Source organism: Muscardinus avellanarius (assembly GCF_963383645.1).
Source record: "Muscardinus avellanarius genome assembly, chromosome: 5".
Classification (NCBI taxonomy): Eukaryota; Metazoa; Chordata; class Mammalia; order Rodentia; family Gliridae; genus Muscardinus; species Muscardinus avellanarius.
Genome location: NC_137790.1, coordinates 107,837,322 through 107,863,950, shown reverse-complemented (window position 1 = coordinate 107,863,950; position 26,629 = coordinate 107,837,322). Strand labels below are relative to the sequence as shown.

The following is a 26,629-nucleotide window of genomic DNA, read 5'->3' as shown; positions in this document are numbered from 1 at the left end:
ACTAAGGTAAGGAGAAAATGTAGATATTTCCCAACACATAATAATTCCATCATTTGTCAAAAATAGCTTTACGGTATATGAGAAGTTTAAACTATGGGGAAATTATTGCAGGAGAGATGTTATCTTGACCAGTTTTTGCTATCAAGTATTCACTGTCTGTGAGGATTAAGACTAACGCAACCAGAAGACAAGGCCCTAGTTGCCAATCTCTATGGCATTCCCAGGTACGCATTTAACTTGAGGACGTTATATAGTATTAGCTCACTGATATTATATAACACAACCGATTCTACTAAAATTCCACCAATTTACCAAACAGTCATCATCTTAGAAGTCTTACCACCTCCTTCCTCTTCCTGAATTCCTTGGTCTTCTGCTCCCTGAACGATGTCATTATCTACAGCATTGTAATGGGCTTGTTGCCTGCCAGGGACACAAACATTATAAATTCAGGGTTACAAATTAAGTGGTGCAGTTGGAAATAGGTCACTTATCTACCAAGACAATAAGCAAGATTTTTTCAACATTTTTTAAAAGCTATACATTTTTTAAAAACGTTTCAGGTACATGACAATCTTCAACATATGAAGATTCCAAATATGCTTTCAAGAAATAAGGTAAAGCATCTAGTATCTTTCAATGATAGAATAAAGTCAGTTCAAAGCTGCTAGGACATACTGAGATATACTCTATCACTTTTAAAAAGAAAATAATTTTTTTTTATTTTTAATTTTGCAACAGGGTCTCTCGCTAAATTGCTGAGGCTGGCCTCCAATTGGTGATCCTCCTTTCTCAGCCTCGCAAGTGCTGGAATTACAGGCCTGCACTACTATGCCCAGCAACATCGATTATTTTAAAGATTAAATGTGGTCTTTAATTCTCATCTTATCTAGGTCATATGAACAAAAGGAGCCTGTCCAATTCATGAACCACAGACAAAATCTGTTTTCAGTCTGTTTATTAAGCCAGAGGAGGGCTGCCTCAGCCCACCCAGGAAAGGCATGTTACCGGAGCTGCTCCTGCCGGTCCTCCTCATGCTGGTCCTGCCTCTGCTCTGCCACCTCCCTGGCCAGAAGCTGCTGCTGCCGCTGCTGCCGTAACAAGTGCCCCTGCAGCCTCTGCCGGTGCAAAGCCTCCTGGTGTTCTCGCAGCCGCCGGGCCTCCTCGTCTCTCCTCACTGCCAATCTCTGCTGTTCCAACTGCTCCTCGTATGGCGACTGGAGCCTGTTAACTGGCATGGCTGAAGGGTGCACCTAGGGGAAACAGGCTGTGGCTGAGTGAGAGGGGCCAGCTTCTCAGGGCTATCCCTTCCTTGTTTTCTCATAACAAGCTCAGGGGGCAGAGTAGGTTTAGAACAACTCTTTGTCCGGTGAGCTGTGAGTACAGAAAAGGTCCTATTTCCCAGCCCTCTCTGAACCACTCTAGGCTTCTTTTCAGCAACTGATCACCCCAATACTGGCATTAAAGCAGCCTTTCAACATGCTCCCCGCTCAAATAGAACAGAAGGCACAATACAAGAATCACTTTCAAACCATAATTCAATCTGTGTTCAGGGGCTAAAGCAAACGGCCACTTGGTAACCTCTCACTAACTTGGGTGATTTGTGAGGCTGAGGTCTTTCCCATGAAAAGTTAAAGACCTATGGTACTGTCTTATTAAAGGAAAAATTATATAAAACAGTTCTTTTTTTTTTGTGGTAGTGGGGATGGAACCCACAGCCCTATTTTTTTTTTTTTTTTTTTTGTCTTTGTTTGAAACAGGGTCTCACTGAATTGCAAAGGGCCTTGCTAAGTAGCTGAGGCTGTCTGTGAACCAGGATCCTCCAGTCTCTGCCTCCTGATTGCTAGGATTACAAGCCTGCACCACCTCGCCCGGCCTTAGAACAATTCTTAAACTCTGCTTTCTATTGAGCTATCCTTCCCACCACCCCAGACAACTCACAAGCACAGGTTTCTCAGCAAAGAGCAGGGTTCAAAGGGGAATTTAACCAGGTGGAGAAGTGCTTCCCATAGTGGGAAGGGCACAGACTGCAACCACCCAAGAGGGCAATTGCAGAGGCCTTCAGACCTACACAGCCAAGGGCCCCCACCCTCTTTAAGTCTCTGAAATATCTGAGGCCCAACAGCTGCAGAGCTGTACATAGGTGATCAGCATCTTGGTCAAGCCCAGGCACTCTACTGTTGAATATCAGTTTAGAGCCAGCAGAAAAAGGCTACCTGGCTGCAACTCAGGACTGATTGACTTCAAGTCTCTTTTAAAGTATTACTAATTAAAATGGCTGGTTTGAGTTGTTGTTGTTATTACTATTTATTATTTTGTAGTACTGGGGATTGACTCAGGTACATTCTGAGCTATACTCTCACCAAAACTTTTTTGACTTTACTTTTTGAAAGAGGATCTTGCTAAGTCACCGTGGGCCAGCCTAGAATCTATGATCCTCTTGTCTCAGCCTCCCAAGTACTGGGATAAAAGGTGTGCAACACTACACTGAGCATAACTGCTGTTTTCTAAGAAAAAAAAAGTTACTTCTGTATGTGGGGCATGCTCAGGAAGCAGAGACTGAGAAAAACCTGATTAAACACATTCACCTAGTGGAATATCTCTAAGTGCTGGGTAGCTTTTCATAAAAGCTTTCTCATCCATCCTTGAGGGTGAATGGGCAAAAGCCAACACACTCCCTGGCAGCTTCAGTGAACAGAAAGAGGGGTACACTGGATAAGAGGTGCTCATGACGGTACTTGAGCACACCCTGGGAAGGTGCTTGTCCGGTGCTCACCCATTGCAGCCTGTCAGGTGGATGTGAGGATGAATTTCTTAAATAAGAAAGAATACACAGACATGCAAGCAGCAACTGCTCCTGTCACCAACCATTTGCCTGAGGTAGTAAACAGCTGTGTTATAAAGTCATGACAGAAAATGTAAATACAATGTTAAGGTAAATGTGTACACGACACTAAGTAAAACCACTTGAAAAAAGTTTTTTTTTTTTTTTTAAATTAGGATGCATGAGGGGGGTTTCTGCTTTTATATTTAAAAATAGGGCTGTATTCCCTTCCCCACCCCAGTGGACTTAGATTACTGCACACAGACCTGGGCAGGAACATGCCCCTCCAACAGGTGGGCTGTCTCCCTGTGTCCCCCACGGGCTTGCCACTCCCGGTCCTGCTCCTCAGGTGACGGGTCGTGCTCCTCCTCCAGACGCTCGGCCTGCCCCACTTGCTCCATCTCCTCCTCCTCCAGGGCCTTTCTGTGTTCCTCTTCCACCTGGTGCTCCTCTGGGTCTCTGGTTCCCCCCCCTGGCTGGCTTCGCTCCTCAGGAGCCTGGAATTCGGCCTCCCTCTGGGTGGGGGAATAAGACTTCGTCCCTTCTGTTCTTGCAGGCATCACTTGGTGTTTCTGCCACACATCACTATTTCGAGACATCTAGGTGAGCAAATCACAGGAAATGATACTATTCTATTTCAAAAGTAGTGATATATTTCCTTTATTTATCGTATCTCTGGGACCACAACATAGGCCACATCCTACACCCTAGAAATACAGTGTCTGGACTTACATAGATGTGTAACTTCACTTAGAACATAATTTCTTATGTTCACTTAGAGGCACAATTTCTTTTTAGTAGGAACACAACCAGCAGATGTGTTAAGTAATCACATCTCAGAAGTAAACCTTCCCTTCAAAAGCAACATAACTCCCGTATTCCCTTAGAATAAAAAGTAAAACAAAAAACAACTACTTTCATGGTATAAAGTCAAATATCCCTTGGACCTCCTACTCTGGAGGCAGCCATGCTCAGAGTTGGGTCCCTGGGGCGAGGCCTCTGGAGACTGGGCCTGGCTGGAGGTGGGTCCTTGGGGGTGTGAACCTGGGGACTATGTATGTGCCTGGCCCTTTCCCCTGGCTTTCTCCCTGCTTTCATCCTACCCTGAAGACTCAGCATGCCCCAGCTCCTGCTTAGAAGCAGGTGTAAATGAACTATGTATTTATATAGACAAAAATACCTAGACCTGTAAGCAAATAAACCTGCAGGGGTGTTTGGGCCACAGTGTGAAAAAGCTAACTGAAATAAAGAAATGTCTACATAATTTTCCTCAAGGTCAATTTTGTTTTCAGTAGTTATTTGAAAAGTGAAATATATGACTCAAATGAGGAGGAGATAGGTTTATTTTTCTTTAATTTGGGTTACTAATAGTTTTTTAAAATCCATTACTAATGGTTGTCCTGTTAGTTTAAAATAATACCTGCTAAATAAGATACAATAAAACATTCTTAATGTATTAAAAATGGATTTGTAACCAGAGTGAGTCTCTGTATTTTGTATTGTCAATATAGAAAAAAGTAAAATTAAAATTAACATTTTTTTAAATAAGAAAGAAATAGTCCTCCTCTAAAATTGGTTGCTTGAAATCAGCTTTTGCCCTAAGTTTCAGAGCTCTCTACATGACCTGAGTTACTAAGGTGGAGGGTGGGAGATGATTGATAGAGAAATCAGTCACGCCTTTTCCCCTCTTTAACCTTCTTTATCAGCAAAAAATAATTTCTTTGGCCAGATTACTCTCTAATAATTGAGATAAACTTAAGACTCTATTCCAAAAATAGCAGAGATATAATTATCAAACTTGAGAAAACAGACCAAACATATAGTAAATTTAGAAGGAAAGTTCTTTCTCACATGTCTAAAAACAACTTTTGTAGGTGTGCATTTTACCAAAGTCCTCAACTATCTGGCAAGTTTAATACAATACTGCCCTGGCTTCAGAGGAAATATTTCACTAAAGGGCTCCAAGTGCTTTGAAACATCTGTCTTCTATCTTTATAAAATCCCTGTGAAGGTTAAGAACAGATAACTCCTATCTCCATCTCACAGATGGAAACACTGAAGCTCTCAATCAACAGATTAATCTAGTGAACTGGTCACTAAACTATGACAGAATCAAATGCCAGGACAGTAATGTGGTCGTGCTTTCTTAAGTTAGTGGTTTAATAGGACCCAGAGAGAGAACACCATCCAAGAGAACACCGAGCCTGTCAGTGAAGGGATGTTCTGAACAGCCAAGGCAGATCAACTTAATTGTCCCCATAGGACAGTTACTTGGAGGCACATCTTCTCAAACTCTTATTTGAACATGAAATTATCAGGGAAAAAGATAAATGTACTTTTTATTTATTACATATGTGATTACAAAATCAACTCTGTAAGAGTTAGTGATTAAAAAAAACTGTACTTCTAATGTTCCACTAATTCGAGATGTTCTTTTTAATTTTTTTCTTTCTTCGTTACTTTTCTTAGTATGCTACAAGTATGTATTATAGTGAAATTCAAAGTGATATTTCATACATACACAAATTACCTGGGTATTTCCTTGTGTATTCTACCCTGTTCCCCTCTCCTACCTCTCATAAATGTTAGTGAGATTGGTCCATTTATGAGCTATTCTTAAACAAGGCTTGATTTTCATGAAGAACAAGAATAAAATGCATTATGGGACTAGCACTCACATACCAGGCAGTATTATAAAGATATTCTGATACTTTATATAAGTCCAGCACTGCTCCAAGTATATTAACTTTAATACTTGAGTGGGCTATCACATTATATCCCCATGATAGTTTAACTTTCTCACCCTACCAAAGGGGGTTAAAAAGATCAGCCCACCCTGAAATATTCAGACACTACAGCTCCTTTAAGACAAACAAACCCACATGAAAAAGACAAAGCCAGTAAAGTCTGCCCCAGAAAACAAGACAGCAGTAGTCCTCAGTGTTCTCCCCAGACCAGCTCAACAATTAGAAATGCAAATCCTCAATCCTCACCCCAAATTAACTGAATCGGCATCTCGAGAGCTGGGGCTTAGCAATCTGTTTTTCACAAGCTCTATGGGGGGATTCTGATATACACTAATGTTTGAAAAGACTGCTCTAAGGGGGAGTGGGCAGTACTGAGTGGCTTACCTCATGACAGCTTGCGGGGGAAGTGACCTAGCCACAGATCACCAGTGTACACTGCTCACCTCTTGTGGGTCTCGGGTTGGCCGCTCCCTTCCTGTGCTGTAACCTCGTGGAGAACGTGCTGCCTGGGTGAGGGTAACATTTTGCAGGTCTGTTTGTTCAGGTTTTCGAAAACTTGGGATCTTGTTCAGAGTATCTTTCAGCTGCTTATATTCTGCAACCTGAGTCTGTATATAGATTGTACAATTGGGTGAAAATTGTACAATTTGAGAAGGGAAAAGATATCATTCATAGGTGGACATTTAGGTTTACTAGAAGACTAGAAAAATATTACACTAAATAAAAGCTAGCAGGATATGTAAATTGTTTTCATGCATTAGCTATTCTTCTTTGGACATGCTTAGCCATTTTTAGCACATGCAAATTAGAACAAGAGTTAAAGAAAACAGAAAAAATATCAAAGATGTTAGTTTCCAGTGCTTTATGAAATAAAGTCATAACCTCTGTAAATAACTTTCCAGTATAAATATAATTATTAAAAGGAAGACAGCTATCCAATGCTTTACCACCTTAAAAATCTATTAAAGCCGGGCGTGGTGGCGCACGCTTGTAATCCCCGTGCTTGGGAGGCAGAGACAGGAGGATCGCACAAGTTCAAAGCCAGCCACGCTGGCTTAAGAGACCCTGTTTCCAAATAAAAATATATTAAAAAAAAATAGGTCTGGGAGTGTAGCCCGGAGGTAGAGGGTTTCTAGGAACCCCAGTACCACTAAAACAAACAAAAAAAAAACAATTAAAAATTCTATAAAAATTCATATATAAATACATGTATAGATAGCTTTTATCCATATGGTCTCAGTAACATTTTCAGTGGAAATATACATATATATTGCATATGTATTACATATATTACATGTGTACATATGTAATATATATGTATATGTATGTCTGTGTGTAATATAAGTGCCCAGCCACTGTCTTCCCCTCAGTTAATTTGTGCTCACTCATGGTCTCTTACTTACCATAATGCTTCCTAGGCTGTGTGTTGTGGCTTTTGGAAAGCAGTCAGGCATAAAATGAGGCTGATTTTTACTCCTCAATTCTGAATATCCTTTTAAGTGACAGGAGCATTAATGCAGGTGTAGGAAGAGAATACAGGTGTAGGACTAGAATACACTCATACATGTACAGCTATGTGTGCATGCTGTGAGATGTGTGTGTGTGTGTGTGTGTGTGTGTGTGTGTGTGTGTGTGTCGGGGGTGAGTAGTATTTTTAATACCAAAAGCTGGAAACATAGAAAATAAATCAATTACCTTAACTAAAAAAAATCAATAGACATTGTATATACATAACTTATCCTATACCCCAACTGTTACCCTGAAAGCAGAAATGCTGTGTAAATAAACACATACTTATATAAAGACACACAAAGAACCCAGATATGTGTTTTTAAAAACAAGATCACCAGACAGGGCTGCCTCCCTCAATATACAGGCAGAGTGGGCGGCAGTTGGGGCCAGGAGGCCTCCTGCCTTCCACACACTGCTTTCCTACCCCAAGGAAGAGATGCCTTCTTGGTTCTTTCCAGTATTGGGGATTTAACAGAGGAACATTCTTCCTTCGAGTTATACCCTCAGTTCTTTTTATTTTGAAACAGAATCTTACTAAGTTGCCGAGGCTGGCCTCAAACTTGTGATCCTACTATTTTAGCCTCCCAAATACTGGGACTACAAGCATGCCGCCACCTTGCCTGGCTTTTCTTCCTTTTTTTTTTAATTTATGAAGTGAAGAAATCTGCTTGCTAAATCTGTGTACCTTCATATAATTTGTACAAATGAACACCACATCGCTAGCAGACACCCTTATCTCATAAGTCTATTAAAACACATACCAACTTTGGAGGTCTAAGAAAATAGTGATATTTTTAATATTTTAACAAACATATGGAGGAAAATTCCAAACTCAATTATACAGCTTTCTCTTTCTCTTCCTCTTAGATACATAATCTTTGAGGGCAGTGATTTCATGGCTCTCAGATATTCGTGTATAATAAAGATCTTGTTAGCTGGGCATGGTGGCACACACTTGTAATCCCAGTATTTGGGAGGCTGAGACAGGAGGATCGCACAGGTGCAAAGCCAGCCTCAGCTACTTAGTGAGACTCTCAGCAACTTAGTGAGACCCTGTTTCCAAATAAAAAATAAAATAGGTCTGGGAGTATAGCCCGGAGGTAGAAAGCCCCTGGGTTCCACCCCTAGTACCACAAAAAAATAAAAATCAGAAATACAGAGCTCTCACTATAGAGGTTATGATCCAAAAAGTCTGGGCCAAGGCCCAAGTAACTATGATGTGTGGAAAGTCTACAAGTCACTTGGATATCAGAAGACCTGAGCTTCAAGCTTGGTTCTTGGGTTACCTACTTCTCTCTGGTCTTCAGTTATAGAATGTTACAACCTCACTAGATTATGAAGCTTATGTAAAAATTTCAAGTAGATTTAATAATACAGTTGTCAAGACAAAAGCTCATAAGAAAAATAGGCACCTGAAAGAGTACTTTTTCTTGAAGATATTTGGGGAAAGTTCTAATACGTTGTTATGGACTGACTGAATGCTTGTGCCCTTTCTAAATTCGTCCACTGAAACCCTAATCCCAATGTGACGATATCAGAAGGTGGGAACTTTGGGAGGTAAATAGGTCATAAAGGGCTCCTCTGAGCGCCGTCTCTTCACCATGAGAGGACACAAGAAGCCTGGAGTCTGCAACCTGGAAGATGACCCTCATAAGAATCTGATCAGCCTTATCCAGGACGCCCAGACTCCAGAACTATGAGGAATAACTTTGTACTGGTTATAAGCCATGGTGTTTATAAACCATGGTATAAACACCGAGTCCATGGTGTTTTGTTATAGCAGACAAAACTGACTAAGACATGTGGCTTTATTTATGTTTCATACATACTAATAGGATGACTCTTAAAAACTTAGGAAAAACTTGGACTACTCTCTCAAAACAGATTCTTAAACAGAAAACCACACACAGGTTACATAAAAATATTACAAACAATAGAAAAGTAATATTGACAATATGCATACTATAGAATTTCATTTAGGTTATTAAGCCAACTCTTTTATTCATGTTTCCATGGATTTTTTCAGATTATCATTTAATATGGCCATTTCTACAGAGAACATTCAAATCAGTTTGTCACATACAGTATGAAGAACAGCCTCACATAAAATAATACTTGACCCAAGTGTATAAAAAGACTTGAAATAGCCAGGCGTGGTGGCGCACACTTGTAATCCCCACGCTTGGGAGGTGGAGACAGGAGGATCGCGCAGGTTTGGAGCCAGCCACGCTGGCGTAAGAGACCCTGTTTCTAAATAAAAAATACAATATAGGTCTGGGAGAGTGGCCCGGAGGTAGAAGGGTTTCCAGGAATCCCAGTACCACCAAAAAAAAAAAAAAAAAAAAAAAAAAAAAAAAAAAAAACAACAACAACAACAAAAAAAAACTCTAAAGTCAATTTAACTTATACACATGTAAAAAATAAAGACACAGCAACAGTTTAGTACAGGCCATCCAAAGGATTACCAAAACAGAGGATCTATAGCCTCCAAGTTGGGTCAGGGTCTAGCATATATACTGCACCTTTTAATAATTTTATAAAAGCTGGGTATGGCAATACACACTTGTAATCCCAGTATTTGGGTGGCTGAGATAGGAGGATCACAGGTTTGTAGCCAACCTCAGCTACTTAGTGAGGCCCTCTGCAACTTAATGAGACCATGTTTAAAAATAAAGAATAAAAAATAGGACTGGAGGTGTAGCTCAGAGGTAGAATGTCCCTGGGTTCAATCCTCAGTACTGCAAAAAATAACTATAATAATAATTTTATAAAGACAAAAAATAACACTGTTCTCCTGATAACACAGTTGTTTTCCCTTTGCCTTCTCCTTGTAACTCCTCCAACAACAGAAAATAACTAGTTTAACACAGACTAAGCTAGAAGCTCCTTTTTTCTTTGCTTCTATTAGAAAGCTGTAAAGCACTCAGCAGGGTGTCGCTTTAACACACTCTTAACACTTCTATTTGTTCACTTGTTCACTCTGTAAATATACTGAGGGTCTGCCTCCTACCAGGGGCTTTGAACAGATTACCACTCTTCCTTCCTTCCTTCCTTCTCTATGGACTCTTCTGCTTTTCTATAATTTGACCAACATCATATAAGTCTTGCTCCAAAAGGAGTGATTGTAGGCTAGGGGGCTGGAATGAGGAAATGATATAAGAAAAAGTCTCACAATGACTTATTTAGGTAGCTAGCATCACAAAATCCTATAGATCCTATACCAAGTGTTGACCCAGATAATGTAGTGCCTTTAAATGACCAGAATTATAAAGGGCAATTTCTATGCTTTAAATAAGGGTTAGACAACTGCATGTAGGGCCTGATAGAAGAAGTAATAGTCATATGCTCCATATAACCAATGCACAAAAATGATCAAAGTTTAATACTTTCTTAAGTGAATTTTAAAAGCATGCATCGTTCTCAGGATTAGAATAGCTCTGTAAAGTCACTCATTTGAAGACTGGCTTGTAAAAGACTACATGCATAAAGGAATGCAGAAATATTAGGCAGACTTTTAGAAGAACTGACAGAGGCCGCTACCCTTCTAACCTGTGCAGCAGCTAGCGCACTCTTGTGGTCTTCCAAAGTCACTACAAGTTGCTCATGCTCGGAGAGTAAATTCTTATGCTGTTGCTACACAAAAAAGAATTTTACATATTGAACTTTACACGACAAGTTTTTCTTTGGCAGGACCACCCAAATATTACTTGCTTCTTTACTGTTGTAGCAGAATTTGTTAAGTTTAAAAATTATTGGAGAGTGAAGACTGTGATTTATGTGGTATTCTGAAATCTACAATGTGCTACCCAAGTATAATAATTTACAATGAAATCAAAACCAAAAGAACAAGCTCTTTATTAGAAATAAACCTTTGTAAATAAAAAATATTGTTAAAATGGAACAATATAAGGGAAGAATAATTTCAGTAGTCGTGAAAATGTTTTGATTTTCAGACTACCTTTTAGCTTACAATGCTGAAGTGGTAAAAGTATCAGTTACACAGGCCCACACAGTCTGCATTTGAAAAGTACATCGATTAGAGAATGACTTTCAAAGTCACTCTACTAAGTAAAGCAGGCAAATACCATAGAGGCAAAGGTCTTGTTTCATTTACCTTGACATCCTGAAGTTGGGTGTGTATGTCTTGGTGTGCTTTCCTCAACTGTCTATTTTCTTCTCTCAAATTGTATACAGTTTCTATTTTAGAAAAAAAAATCGCAAAGAATCTTGACATTCGCCAGCTTTTGATTGTATTATGTTAACATCTAAAGCCTAACATAACTTAGGATTTGCTTTCAACTCTGACAAGATAATCAACATTGGGGTATGGGATCAGCTGGATATTTCAGTATCATCTGACTCAGTGGCTTAAATACTTTTAAATAAGCTATGCATTGAAGATGAAAGTTAAGAATTTTATTCAATTTAGAGTTAACAATGAAACATTTCTGTTAATAAACAAGTCCTTTGTAATATAATATAATGGTCAGGGGTATGGTCTTAGATTTGAGTTTCTTCACAAATTAAAAATAAAATTATCAGCAAGTATAGACCCTGTTTTTCACAACCTGAATAATTTCCACAGCAATTACAAAGGCAATTCATGAAATTACAGTGAGAAAAAAAAAAAAGAAACCTCATTTGTCAGTTGAAAACTGCTATTTTTGCTTCCTTTCTCCTACCACTGAGTTCTTATTTAATCCAAATTTGATTTCCAAGAGCTACAGGACAGTTCTTTCCAGAGCTACAATGTGACACTGTAGCAGTCAAAAGTCCTAAAGTCTCTCCTCCTAAATCATACTGTTTAGGGAACAGCTTCCTATATAAAAGATTTAGACTTGCCTCCTTCATCATCTTGGTAATTTTTTTGTCATTCCTTGTATCTGGACATTACATATTAAGAACTTGCAAATGTTAAGCCATATTCAACCCACAAACATATTTTTTGACCTCTGCAGTGTTGGCTGTACAGTGTTTTCCACATCTGGATAGTTGTCACTTTAAAAATAAAGAACTGGTCTAATAATATCTGGCACCATTAAGCCAATTCTTGCATAAAATCATTCATAGGTTAAATGTTGGCAAAATGAGTATACAATTCATTTTCCAATGGGAGATGCTTTTGAGAATGAGAAGAGGGTGCTATTAATAATTCAACTGGGACACCTGAACTGTGCTGGGCAAACTGTCCCTCAATGACAGCCACCCCTCTGCACACAAGGCCCCAATGCTTCAGGGTATGGTCAGCATGATGGAAAGTATCAGCCACCATTTTCAGCATACTCTCTAGACAGTTTTACTCCCATATATTCCTTTCCAGACTCCTGGTCACTGGATTTACAACTGGGTTTGGAGAAGAGATCAAGAACAAGGCAGGAACTGTGGCAGTGGCTGGCAAGGCCACTTACACATAACAATGGATATTAAGGCTTCTTGAATCTGCAATGCCCCCCATATCTCATGTGCTCAGAGGTGGGGCTTTGGGGAGGTGACTGCCTTTGTCGTCCTCAGGACTGAATGGACTACCAGGAGATGGAACTTAACGGGAGGAAGCAAGTCTCTGTGGGTCTACCCTGAAGAGGCTTATTTATTTCTTTATTTACTCCCTCCCTCCTCCTCCTCCGTTTCTCCCCCTGGCTACTATAAGCTTCTCTCATCATGACTTTCTGTTTCATCTTAGGAACATGGCAATGGAGTCAGCTGACTGTGGAGTAAAACTTCTGAAACTGTGAGCCAAAATGAACTTTCCTCCTCTAAGTTATCCTGGTCAGGTACTCTGGCAGTGACAAAAAGCTCATCAACACACTGGATTTTCTCAAAGGAAAAGCAGGACACCACTGGTGATCTGAGAAAACTTTCTGTATCTGGTGGGTTTCAGTCCAACAGGCATGCACATCTGAAAAATTCCCAGACCCTGCTAGTTTTTTAAAGAATTTCTTTTTCTTTTTTTTTTTTTTTTTTTTTTTTTTTTTTGGTGGTACTGGGGATGGAACCCTTCTACCTCTGGGCTACACTCCCAGACCTATTTTTTTTGGAAACAGGGTCTCTTAAGCCAGTGAGGCTGGCTTCGAACCTTTGTGATCTTCCTGTCTCCGCCTCCCAAGTGCGGAGATTACAAGCGTGTGCCACCATGCCCAGCAAGAATTTCTGATTATAAGCTTGGTGGCGATTAACCCTGTGCCTTTGCTGTGTTTAAGCAAGTTAACTTTAGCAGGCCTCTCTTCATTTGTTGTATAAGACTAAACACCATGCCCACCTGCAGGCTTATTATGAAATTAAATGAGGTCATCTACCAGATGAGATTCATTTGGCATTGACACTTGGAACATACATGTTAAATGTCAGTGACCATGACGACGACGATGAAGAGTATCTAATGCTCAGATGCTAACAGCTCGCCTCCCTAAGAGGTCTAAGTCTTCCTGTATCACATTACACTGCTTGGACTCTCCACTGTCGTTAGTTTAGCTACTACTGGCCTGCAAGGATTACAAAGTGCTTTAAATTATCAATAAGTTCTAAGCTTTTGTCAAGAACCAGAAACAAGCTGGGCGTGGTGATGTACACTTGTAATCCCAGCATTTGGGAGGCTGAGACAGGAGGGTCACAGTTCACAGACTGCCTCAGCTACTTAGTGAGGCCCTTTGCAACTCAGTGAGACCCTGTTTAAAAATAAAGAATAAAAGAGTTCTGGAGATGTAGCTTATAGGTAGAATGCCTCTGGGTTCCATCTCCAGTAAAACACACACACACACACACACACACACTCTCTCTCTCTCTCTCTCTCTCTCTCTCTCTCTCTCTCTCTCTCTTTCTCTCTCTCTCTCTCTCTCATAAACAAAAGTGTTCATTTGAAAACTACTTAGAAAATGTCAAAGGCACTTTGGACAGTTAGAAAACTGTCCACCAGCTGGGTGTGGTGGCGGCGCACACTTGTAATCCCCGCTCGTGGGAGGCAGAGACAGGAGGTTCACGCAGGTTCGAAGCCAGCCATGCTGGCTTAAGAGATCCTGTTTCCAAAAATAAAAAATAGGTCTGGGAGTATGAGGTAGAAGGGCTTCCAGGAACCCCAGTACCACCAAAAAAAAAAAAAAAAAAAAGAAGAAGAAGAAGAAGAAGAAGAAGAAGAAGAAGAAGAAGAAGAAGAAGAAGAAGAAGAAGAAGAAGAAGAAAACTGTCCACCCATTTGTGGTTTCAGATCTCTGAGAAACTTCCTCCACAAATTCACAAATTGGCACCAAAAAAAAAAAAAGAAAGAAAACTGTCCACCCTTTGTGGTTTCAGATCTCTGAAAAACTTCTTCAAAATTCACAAATTGGCACCATAAGTATTATATTATCCTTTCCTCTCCTCTCTCTTTCTCTCTTGCTGCCTTCCCCCACAGCCTTCCTGTTTACCTCTTGCTGCATTCTCTGATGACCAGACCCCTAATGCTTACTGTATTCACCTTTTTGTCTTGGGTGCCACCAAGTTCCAAACCGGCCCCAAGGCTGAATTACCTCAGTACTCAAAACTCACCTATCTGTTTCCTCCTATTTTTCATAGGTCTGATTTATTTTTTGTGCACACTATTAAATTTTTACTTTACAGGGACTTTGCCTTTAGTAAATAAGTACTGACTAAAGTAGACATAAGAAAGCCTGACTTTCAGTGCTACTGCTCAAGGTCAAAGTTCTTCAAATACTCCAGCATGGATCAGGCATTTAGAAACTTTTCTCAATCTCTAATGAATCTATTTACTATCTATATAATTTAATGAATTTACCCAGCTTAGCAAATGCTAAAGCTGAACACTGTATCAATAAGCCAATGTGACTTTTCCTTCTTCATACAGATGTAGCTTCAGCAGATACTGGAATCCGATCTCGCTCTCTCCTGCCTTTTATCACCTTCATGAGGACTTCCATTGTTTTGTCTTGTTTCTTTATTTTCTAATCTACAATAATCCCTTGATACCTGCCCATTACCAACTAGTCAAGGACCCTACCTGTTTACCTCTTGTGGGTATCATTTGCTGATACCTAACCTAAATCTACCAAAACTACCTTAGCCCTTCCTAGGATTGTTTTAATGTTGGTTTCACTCCTACATGCTTTTTGTTAATAACTTACTTTCTTGGGAAATATTTATAGATAAAACATTATAAAAAAAAAAGTAGACATCCTAGCTGGGCATGGTGGTGCACGCTTGTAATCCCCACACTTGGGAGGCTGAGACAGGAGGGTCCTGCAGGTTCCAAGCCAGCCTCAGCTACTTAGTGAGGCTCTCAGCAACTTAGTGAGACCCTGTTTGCAAATAAAATATAAAATAGGTCTGGGAGTATAGCCTGGAGGTAGAAAGCCTCTGGGTTCCACCCCCAGTACCCCCCCCCACACACACACAAAATGTAGACATCCTAAAGTAATTCTCACCCAGTTTCTCTCATTTATCTTTGTAAATTGAGCACATTAACAAAACCTCCCAAAATGGGAAAATGTTTAGCACAGTGCAAATAACTAGGCTACAAATTTTTCTGGATTCACAATTGCTTTTGCATGCACCATGTACTTTCTAAATCCAATTTTCACATTTATTTAGAACTTAAGCATCTGAGTATAGAATATGCCGGTTTCTATAACTCATAGGTACTCAAAGATGTGATTCATCTTGTGCCATATTACTATGAAAATGCCTGATCTGATGTTGATGAGAGTTAACATACCATGTCCCAGAAGCCGTTCTTGATGTTTTACACAACTTAAACTTCACACTAACCCCACAAGGTTTATACCTCTTAAAGATTACCCCTAATTAAGACAAGACTGTTAAGTAGGGGTAATCTTTAAGAGGTATAAACTCTTAAAGATAAACTCTTATAGACTACCCACTGTTACATGAAGCCAAGATTCATAGCAGTCTTTATCTAGAGCCTGAACTTTCTGTAACTCCTATTAGCAGTCAACAGGAAGTCTCTCTGCTTCCTTGGGGACTTTGAGAAATATGTCCAGCAAGTTTTGGTCATGGAAATAACTGAGGACCATTGAAGGCATTTGGTAGAATCACAAATGCTAAATGTCTCACAACACAAGCTAGAAGAAGAACTCTCTTACCCAGCATGGCCACATGACTTGTGAAGAACCAGAAATGCTAAGTCATTTGTTCAGCTTCCCTAGCAAATCCAAAGGGATAAAGATAAATATAAGAAGCTACAAAGGTACATGTGGCTGCAAATGGCTGGTAAAGGAACAGGATAAATGTGAATCAATCATCATACAAAAACAAAAGTGTGTGGTTCTACTGGAACATTAATGTGATTACTCATTTACAAAGAAAGGGGCTAATCTGATCCTCGATACCTTTCAGCTTGGAAAGCTCTTGTTCTTTCTCTTGTTGAAGCTGCACATATTTCTGCTTGTGGTCGTTGAATGTCCTGCTGAAGTCCTCCCCTTGCCTGCGATGCTCCTCCTCCAAGTCACTATGCTGCTTCTTCAGCTCCTCATGTTGACTCTGTGAGATAAAAAGGAGCAGAGGCAGAGAGTTTCTAAATTCTGTCACAGTTTCCTTTTCTCTGGCAAGAAGGTAAGAACAAAGGAAGAAGCAGACTTGGCTCTCCTTGTTGCTTTAACTTTGTACAGCTCCCTGCATTTCCTCCACATTTCAAACTTATGGTTTGGATCATGGCCTAAAATAATTTTCCTTTCACTTTTTAACATGGATGGGAATGATAAGAAGTTAGCATGATAGATGGAAAACGGAGGAATTTGGAGAAATTCTAAGGGACTCAAATTACTGTAGAAACAAGATAAAACTAATGGCAAAATTGCCCTCCACAGGCATTATGAACTTCCTCTTTCAATCTGGTACTGTCCCAGCAATGGAGCTATTCCTCAGCATTACACAGGACTAGTCCCAGGACATCCCTCAGACACCACAATCTGCAGATGCTCAATCCTCTAATAGCAGAGCATTTGTAATAACCTCCATACATGATCCCTGATGCTTTAAATCACCTCTAGACTGCTTATGATACTTAATACAATGTAAATGCTATGTAAATCATTGTTGGTTGTAAAGGGAAAACGTCTGTACATGTTCAACACAAATACAATTTTCTCTCTGAATAGTTTAGAACTATCAAAGTCAGTTAAATACATGGATCCAAAATCCATGGATACAAAGGACCAACTGGGTTTGATTTCTTTGAGTTTTAGTCTTCCTAGTAACCCAGTTTAAAAAAGAAAAAAAAATTAAAGGATGTTTTCCCTTTTGGGAGAGTAATAAATTTATAGTTCCTAGAACTGATTCCTATCTACCTTATTTTTATTATAATCCTACACTGTAATCAAAATCTAGTTAAACTCTAATCTCCAAATGTTTAACATGAAAGGATGGTCTATGCCACATGTTTTGTACTCTTGATAATACGAAAGGCTCTGGTTTCCATAACTAGCCTGTGCTCAAAAGATACAGGAGGAAAGAAAATAGAAACTAAAAAGCTGTGGGGGGGGGTAGTGAGGTGCAGAGGCTGACATGTTTGCACACTGTGTGGAAAAGCAAAGTGACAGAAACAATGACTCTATCTTTACCACCACCACCATCAGTCTTCCTGACACATGATAATGAGTTTTACCCAAGGACCAAGGAAGGCAAATCTCTAAATTAATAAACTGCATTCCTGTGGTATGTAAAAGTACATTAAATATTAGTAACAAAAAGAAAGCATTTCTATGAGTTTACAGTCTTCATCTAAGACTAAAGAAAATGCCTACAGAAAATCACTGTGAGAAGTCAGTTTTAAAGATAAAAGAAAACAGAATTCAGCCGGGCATGGTGGCGCACGCTTGTAATCCCCGCGCTTGGGAGGCGGAGACAGGAGGATCACACAGGTTCGAAGCCAGCCGCGCGCTGGCTTCGGAGACCCTGTTTCCAAATAAAAATATAAAATAGGTCTGGGAGTGGAGCCCGGAGGTAGAAGGGCTTCCAGGAACCCCAGTACCACCACCACCAAAAAAAAAGAAGAAAACAGAATTCAACATCAGGTGACCTGAGAACCTGATATATAAGAAAACAGGTAATAGCATTAAATATGCTATTTGTAAACAGGTAATAGGTATGTTGGGGCATTAAAACAGAATATAGTTTTTAGCCAAATATAACTTTAATGTGCCATACTATAATACAAATCAACTTTCTGTAAACTTTATTTAATCACTTTAAAGACCACTAACCAGTTCAAATATTGGCTAACCCTTTCTTTTATTCATGAAGAACAACTTTAAATTACTCACTTTCAACATCTGATGTTGGACATTCAATGCACTGTATCGGCTATTGGAATCTTGCTGTAAATTGAAAAAAAAATAAGTTAAGAAAAGATAACTAATCTGGTTGTTTTACTAAAGAAAGCTTCAAGCTCCTAATAAAAGTTTTTCATTTATTTCACCTGTATAAAATAAAATGAGTTCTATGCTTGAACAAGAATGTTTCTGGAAATGAATTTTTAATATTTTTGTAGGTTTGTTAGATTTTAATGGTAAGAATGTATTATAAAATGACAGGCTGACAAAGATCTTAGAGCTTTGCCTCTCATAGTCTAAACAACTAAGGCCCAGGCACAGGGAGTAGGCAGTCACTACATGTGTCTAGTATATGGTCATGGTAGGGGAAGAAGTAGACGGTGCATCCACTATGTCCCAGGCCTCACAGGCTCAGCATGGCCTAAAAGAGAGAAGAGAAATGGCACTTTCCTCCCCTCAACTCCAGTGGGCAAGAAATTCTGAACAAACACTTCTCAAAAGAAGAAATACAAAAGGCCAACAAATACATAAAAAGTGTTCAACAACCTTACCAATCAGGAAAATACAAATCAAAACTACACTGAAATTCCATCTAACTCCAGTTAGAAAGAACATCACGAAGAATACAAACAATAATAAATGCTGGCAAGAATCTAAAGAAAAGAAATGTTTATACACTGTTGGGATTGTAAATTAGTACAACCACTATGAAGATCAGTGTGGAGCTTCCTCAAAGAACTAAGGAATTGTATCACCAAATGACAGAGCTATCCTATTTCTCAGCATAATTCCAAAAGAATTAAAGTTAAAATACTATAGTGATGCATACCTATTACGTTTATGGCAGTAGAATTCACAATAGCCAAATTATGGAAGCTATTCATCAACAAATGAATGAATAATTAAAATGTGACACACATGGAATTTTACTCAGCCATAAAGAACAAACTTATGTCACTTGTAGGAAAATGGATGGAACTAGAAACTATCACAGTAAGTAACATCAGTCAGACTCAAAAAAATCAAGACCACGTTTTCTCTCATATGTAGAAATTAAAGAAAAAAATAGATCTATCAAAATGAAGAGAGACCAATAGAAGAATGGAATGGAATTGGGGGGCAGAGGGGCTTGAGAAAAGAATAGCCCCAAAATGTTATGTTCATATAAGAAGGTATCACAGGACTTTCAGGAAAATGGTGACCAAGAGAAGCAGCACTTACGAGTCCTGCTGACATACGATCTCCATTGCCTCAAAAACAGCATTCTCCAAAGCCAGAAAATACTATCAGTAGAGGAATAAAATCGATAAATACAAGAAACAGAGAATAGAAGATTAGAAGACCGACCAGAGAGCAGAAAAGAAACCCTCTGGCCTTCTGGCAGCGGGTGCCGCAGCAGCGCCATCTTGCCTCACAGCACTGCACTCCAGAGACTAAAAGGAAAACATGGATCTGAAGTGAGCAGCTGCATATCAACAAGTTGTAAGTCATCTGTTCTTCCTGCTCAAATACCAGCTACAACTTCCAGCAGCTGAGCTCACCACACCCTACAGGGATCCAGAGCAGAGCCAACACCAGAAAAGAAACCTGCACTCCTCACAGCCGAGGGCACCGCAGTGGCACCATCTTACCAGTGGTGGCTGAGCTCACCATGCCTGCCAGAGATCCAGACCAGCGTGCATCCAAACTGTAAGTGAAACTTAGGTCCCTGCAGGAGAACTCCCAGTGCTGCACCCCCAGGGACTCAAACTTCCTGGGTCTGAGATTTTGCGATACAATCCAGAGAAGGTGGGAGTAGGGTCTGCTGTTGGACATAGCAGAGGCTTAGACACACTCAGGCTCATGATCAGTGGAAAGTGTGGGGGCAGACCTACGCTTAACACCAGAGCCAACTTGTAGGATCTCAGGGATCACTACAGACCTCCCAATCATGGTGAATGGGGAGAAGTCAGACCAGCCTAGCCCTAGCCGTGGAAAACAGAGACTCCTCTGCTTACCTCTGACACCTCTAAATACCTACTACTAAGATTGGATCAGACATAACATCCACAAATGACAAGATGCCAAGACATCAGAAAAACAAGCCTGAGAACCCTGAAAATATGTGACCTAGGAACAGTGAAGAAATAATGGACATTACGAATATTGACCTACAAGAAATACAAGAAGAATTCCAAATTCTGATTTTCTATATGATGAAAGGCCTCAAAGCAAGTGTACAGAAAATGAAAGAGGAAATGGAGACACTAAGAAAGAATCAGAAAGAGATCTGGGATGAAATGAAAGAGTCAGTAAATGAAATGAAGACAGCAACAGAAAGAAATTCTGGAAAATTAGATGAAATGGAAAAGAGAATATCACTTTTAGAAGAAGTTCATTCAAAACCGAAAGCACAGTCAACAGCATACAGAAGTAATTACAACAACAAAACCTAAACATCTAACAACTATGGGACAATATGAAATGTCCTAACTTACAAATAAAAGGCATTGAAGAAGGGATAGAGGTACAGACCAAGGGTATTCGTAATGTCTTCAGAGAGATAATTTCAGAGATTTACCAAACATGGAAAGAGACTTGGACTTACATGTTCAGGAGACATACAGAACACCATTCAGACAAGATCAAAGAAGGGCCTCCCCACTCTATGTAATAATCAAAATGACCAACATAGAGGCCAAGGAAAGAATCTTAAAAGCAATGAGAACAAAAGAAAGGGTAACATATAGGGGGAACACAATAAAAATCACCCTAGACTATACAACCTAAGTCACAAATGCCAGGAGAGACTGGTATGATGTGATCCAGACCCTGGAAGAAAACAAATTCCAACTAAACTGCTATCTCCAGCAAAGTTGTTATTCGAAATTGATGGAAAAACAAAGGTGTTCCAAGATAAACAGAATCTCCAAAAATTCATAAATTCAAAGCAAACACCAGAGAAAATACTTAAAGAAATAAACCATGAAGAAAAAAGAAGCAGATTTCAGAACCAGAGAAGAGATGAAGCTGAACACTGAGGCATCTAGGAAAAGAAGAAATAACATTATACCAAACAGAAGATAGAACACAAAATGACAGGAAACAAAAATCATATTTCAATAATAACTGAACGTTAAAGGAGTTGACTCACCAATCAAATGACACACACTGGCAATGTGGATTAAAAATATAATCCAGCACCGGTCGTGGTGGCACACACTTGTAATCCCCCCGCTTGGGAGGTGGAGACAGGAGGATCATGCAGGTTCGAAGCCAGCTGTGCTGGCTTAAGAGACCCTGTTTCCAAATAAAAATATAAAAGAAATAGGTCTAGGAATGTAGCCCGGAGGTAGAAGGGTTTCCAGGAACCAAAGTTCCACCAAAAAAAAAAAAAAAAAAAAAAAAAGAAACCCATAATCCAAATATATGCTGTTTGCAAGAAACTCACAGCCAAAGAAAGTCATAAACTGCAAGTCAAAGGATGTAAATAGACATATCATGGTAATAGAGACCAAAAACGGGCAGGGATGGCAATGCTGTTGTACAGCAAAACAGACTTTAAGATAAAACACATTAGAAGCAACAAAGCAGGGCACTTCCTTTTGTTACAAGGCACAATCCACCAAGAAGATATAATGATAGTAAATGTTTATGCCCCAAATGTGGGTGTACCGTTCGTAAAACAAACCCTCCAGGACATTAGATCTCAAAGAGACCCAAATATAATATTATTGGGAGACTTCCACACACCTCTCACATCATTAGATCAATCTTCAAGGCAAAAGATGAGTAAAGACTCTTCAGAATTAAAGAAAACTATAAACCAAATTAATCTAATAGACATATACAGAATATTTCAACCAGGAACAACAGAATACACATTCTTCTCAGCAGCCCATGGAACCTTCTCCAAAATAGACCACATCCTGGGACACAAAGAAAATAACAGCAAATTCAAAAGATGTAATATAATTCCTTGCATCTTTTCAGACAATGGAATAAAAGCAGAAATCAACAATAGGAAGACCAAAAGAAACTATTTAAATACATGGAGATTGAATGATACACTATTGAATGATGAGTGGGGAAATCAGAAATAAGGGGAGAAATAAAGAAATTTCTGGAATTAAATTAAAAGAGATACAACTTACCAAAATCTATGGTACACTTTGAAGGTGGTATTAAGAGGCAAGTTTATAGTATTGAGTGCCCACATAAGAACAGAGAGTAGTCAAGTAAACAACCTAATGACACATCTCAAGGACCTAAAAAGACTACAACAGTCTAATCCCAAAGCCAGAAGGCAGAAAATTAATAAAATCAGAGCAGAAATAAATGACATAAAGAACACATACACATGCACACACAAAAAAATTTCAAAGAATCAACAAAACAAAAAGTTGGTTCTTTGAAAAGATTAGTAAGATTGACAAACCCCTGGCCAACCTAACCAAAAGAAAGAGAGCATCAACTCAAATTATTTAAATCAGAAATGAAAGAGAAGACATCACCACAGATAGTGGGGAAATTCAAAAGATTATCAGAAACTATTTTGAAAATTTATACTCCACTAGCCTGGAAAACATGGAAGAAATTGATAGATTTCTAAGCACATATAACCTATCTAAACTGAACCAAGAGGACACAGCAAGCCTAAACCACCCAATAGCAAGTAAAGAAATAGTAACAGGAACAAAATTTCTGCCATCAAAGAAAAGTCCAGGTCTTGACAGGTTTCCAGCTGAATTTTACAAAACCTTAGGTGAAGAACTAATCCCAATACTTCACAACTTGTTCTGGAAAATTGAAAGAGATGGAATTCTCCCAAATAGCTTCTACGAGGCCAGTATCACATTAACCCCCAAACCAAATAAAGATGCCTCAAGAAAAAAAAAATTACAGACCAATATCCTTGATGAACATAGATGCAAAAATTCTAAACAAAATACTAGCTATACACATTCAAAACTCTATCAGGACAATTGTATACCATGACGAAGTTGAGTTCATCCCAGAAAAGCAGGGCTGGTTCAACATGTGCAAATCAATACATGTTATTCACAACATAAATAGCACTGAAACTGAGAACAAAAATCATGTGATTATATCAATAGATGCTGAAAAAGCATTTGACAAAGTTCAACACCCATTCGCATTAAAAATTCACAGAAAATTGGAATAGAAGGAATGTATTTCAACATCATTAAGGCAATATGCAATAAACCCAAAGCCAAAAGCATACTGAATGGGGAAATACTGCAAGAATTTCCTCTAAAATCAGGAACAAGACAAGGATGCCCACTATCACCACTCCTTTTTTAATACAGTCCTGGAGACTCTTTCCACAGCAATAAGACAAGAGAAGGAAACCAAAGGAATTCAAATAGGAAGAGACAAACTAAAATTATCCTTATTTGCAGATGACATGACCCTTTATCTAGAAGACCCAAAGAACTCAACCAAAAGACTACTGGAGCTGATTAACCAATTCAGCAATGTTGCAGGATACAAAAATCAATCTAAAGAAATCAGTTGCTTTTCTATATGCCAACAATAAATTCACAATGAAAGAAATAAACAATTCCATTCACTATAACTTCAAAACCAATAAAATACCCAAGAATAAACCTAACCAAAGATGTAAAAGACCTCTACAATAAAAAACTATAAAACATTAAAGAAAAAAATTGAAGATGACCTTGAAGATGGAAAGATGTCCCTTACTCATGGATAGGCAGAATAAATATCATCAAAATGGCCATTTGCCAAAAGTGATCTGCAGATTCAATGCAACTCTTATCAAAATACCAATGACATTCTTAAGATCTAGAAAAATCAGTCATGAATTTTATATGGAGAAAGAAAAGACCCAGAAGAGCCAAAACAATCCTTAGCAATAAGAAACATGCAGGAGGCATCACAATTCTGGAGTTCAAATTATACTATAGAGCAGTAGTAGTAAAAACAGCATGGTATGGCACAACAACAGGTATACAGACCAGTGGAACAGAATAGAAGTTACAGAAACAAATCCACACACCGATAGTCAATTAATCTTTGCCAAAGGGGGGAAACTCATACCCTGGAAAAGGCAGCCTTTTCAACAAATGGTGCTAAGAGAATTGTCTATCCATTTGTAGAAAGTTAGAACTAAATCCTTACCTCTCACCATGCACAGGAATCAACTCAAGATGGATCAAAGACTTAGAAATTAGATCAGAGACTGTGAAGTTATTAGAGGAGGGCAAAGGCTCAAAACTCTGACATATAGGCACAGACAGTAACTTTCTCAACAAGACCTTCCAAGTACAGGAAATTAAAGCAAGAATTAACAAGTGGGATAACATCAAACTAAAAAGTTTCTTTTCATTAAATGAAACCATCAAGAACTTAAAGGGAAAGCCTACAGAATGGGAAAAGATCTTTACCAGCCACCACTCTGAGAGAAGGCTAATATCCAGAATATACAAAGAGCTCAAAAGACTACTCTAGCAAAACAAAAAAACCCAATCAAAAAATGAGCAACTGAACTGAATAGACACTTCACAAAAAAAGAGATACAAATGGCCAATAGATACATGAAAAGATGTTCATCATCATCAGCCATCAGGGAGATGCAAATAAAAACTACACTGATGCCAGGCATGGTGGTGCACGCTTGTAATCCCTGCACTTGGGAGGCTGAGACAGGAGGATTGCACAGGTTCGAAGCTAGCCTCACTGGCCTAAGAGACCCTGTTTCCAAATAAAAATATAAAAAATAGGTGACTGGGAGTGTAACCCGGAGGTAAAAGGGTTTCCAGGAACCCCAGTACCACCAAACAAACAAACAAACAAACAAAAAACAACTACACTGAGATTTCATCTAACCTCAATCAGAGTGGCAAGTGTAAAGAAATAACTGCAAATACTGGCAAAGATGTGGGGAAAGAAGGAACTCTTTTACACTGTTGGTAGGAGTGCAAACTATTTCAGCCACTATGGAGATCAGTGTGGAGATTTTTTAGAAAACTGGACATGGATCCACCATATGATCTAGCTATACCACTCCTGGGTATCTTTCCAAAGAGGTTGAAACCAGAGAACTACAGTAACATATGCATACCCATGTTCATAGCAGCACAATTCATAATAGCCAAAATATGGAACCAACCTAGGTCTCCATCAACAGATGAATGGATTGCAAAATTATGGGAAATACACACAATGAAGTTCTACTCAGCAATAAAGAAGAACAAAATCATGTCATTCGCAAGAAGATGAAAAGACCTGGAGAAAATTATGTTAAGTGAGATCAGCCAAGCACAGAAGGAGAAGGGTCATATGTTTCCTCTAATATGCCCAAACAAAGGACTATTAGAATACCCGAGGGACTCCAGATAATGGAAGGGAAACCTCAACAAAGCTGAAATGGAAGGGCAGGAGACGAAGAAGGTTGAGGTTGAATAATGGAGGAGCTATATCTGAATATGTGTAAAAGTATGAATGTAGCATGGTTAACCTAGACACTCATTGTTGAGAGGGGGAGGAAAGGTTAAGTAGATGGGGAGAGAGAGGGCACCAAGCACAGTCTTGAATGTATGCCATTTTCAATATGATACGCATAGAAATTAAAAAATTAAAAAACAAAAATAAAAAGATATCAGAACTCTCACTAACATGTATGGGGAAGAAAGAGGGGGTTAGGGGTGGGGTACAGCGGAAACACCAGGAGATGTCATATGCATGCATGAATATATCACTTTGAATCTCATTAGAATTACAGTGAGCCAATAGACAATTACAAAACATTAAAAAAATTCTACACACATAGATTTTATCACAATGAAACTCTGCTCTATAAAATGAGAAACTGAGCTTCCTCGCTTAAAAAGAATGCCAACAGCAAGCCCTTCATTAAGCCACAGGCTCAGCCTAAGGCTGAGGTCCATGTCCTGAGTCCCTTTGCAGCAGGACATCTCAGTCATCCATGGAATGCATGTACATCACCACAGTCCTGGACAACCATGACCAGGAAGTGTACAAGACACCTGGAATGTTCCTACCCCTTTGCTGCGGTGATTTACCAGTATACAATGTACTCCTTGCTTTTCTCCATCACCAACACAGGTATACTTGTGTGTGTATTCATTTATTATTCTCACAACTTCTAAACTTTCTAATTTTATTTCACTGTTTTGCCACTTTATAAGGAAAATACATTACCAAATGTATGACAGAAGACACATGGTTTGGGTTGGGTCTTTTAAACGCAAGCAAGAATCGAAAGCTAAATGGCTCCCAGGGAC

The 26,629-nt window shown here is 39.1% G+C and overlaps 1 protein-coding gene across 4 annotated transcripts in view; it reads right to left on the bottom strand.

Annotated features, from left to right (window-relative positions):
* GOLIM4 (golgi integral membrane protein 4) overlaps positions 1 to 26,629 on the bottom strand; it is a gene marked incomplete at both ends in the record, with an annotated part of 93,858 nt that overhangs the window by 21,090 nt on the left and 46,139 nt on the right. The window contains 8 exons of one of the 4 annotated variants that reach the window (XM_080696399.1): positions 341 to 423; positions 1,009 to 1,253; positions 3,091 to 3,396; positions 6,006 to 6,179; positions 10,633 to 10,716; positions 11,198 to 11,280; positions 16,419 to 16,569; positions 18,351 to 18,404. In XM_080696399.1, the coding sequence (XP_080552525.1) occupies positions 341 to 423; positions 1,009 to 1,253; positions 3,091 to 3,396; positions 6,006 to 6,179; positions 10,633 to 10,716; positions 11,198 to 11,280; positions 16,419 to 16,569; positions 18,351 to 18,404 (1,180 nt within the window). Of the gene's footprint in view, positions 1 to 340; positions 424 to 1,008; positions 1,254 to 3,090; positions 3,424 to 6,005; positions 6,180 to 10,632; positions 10,717 to 11,197; positions 11,281 to 16,418; positions 16,570 to 18,350; positions 18,405 to 26,629 lie in introns of all 4 variants that reach the window. The other 3 variants (XM_080696398.1, XM_080696401.1, XM_080696400.1) reach the window with 3 other exon arrangements.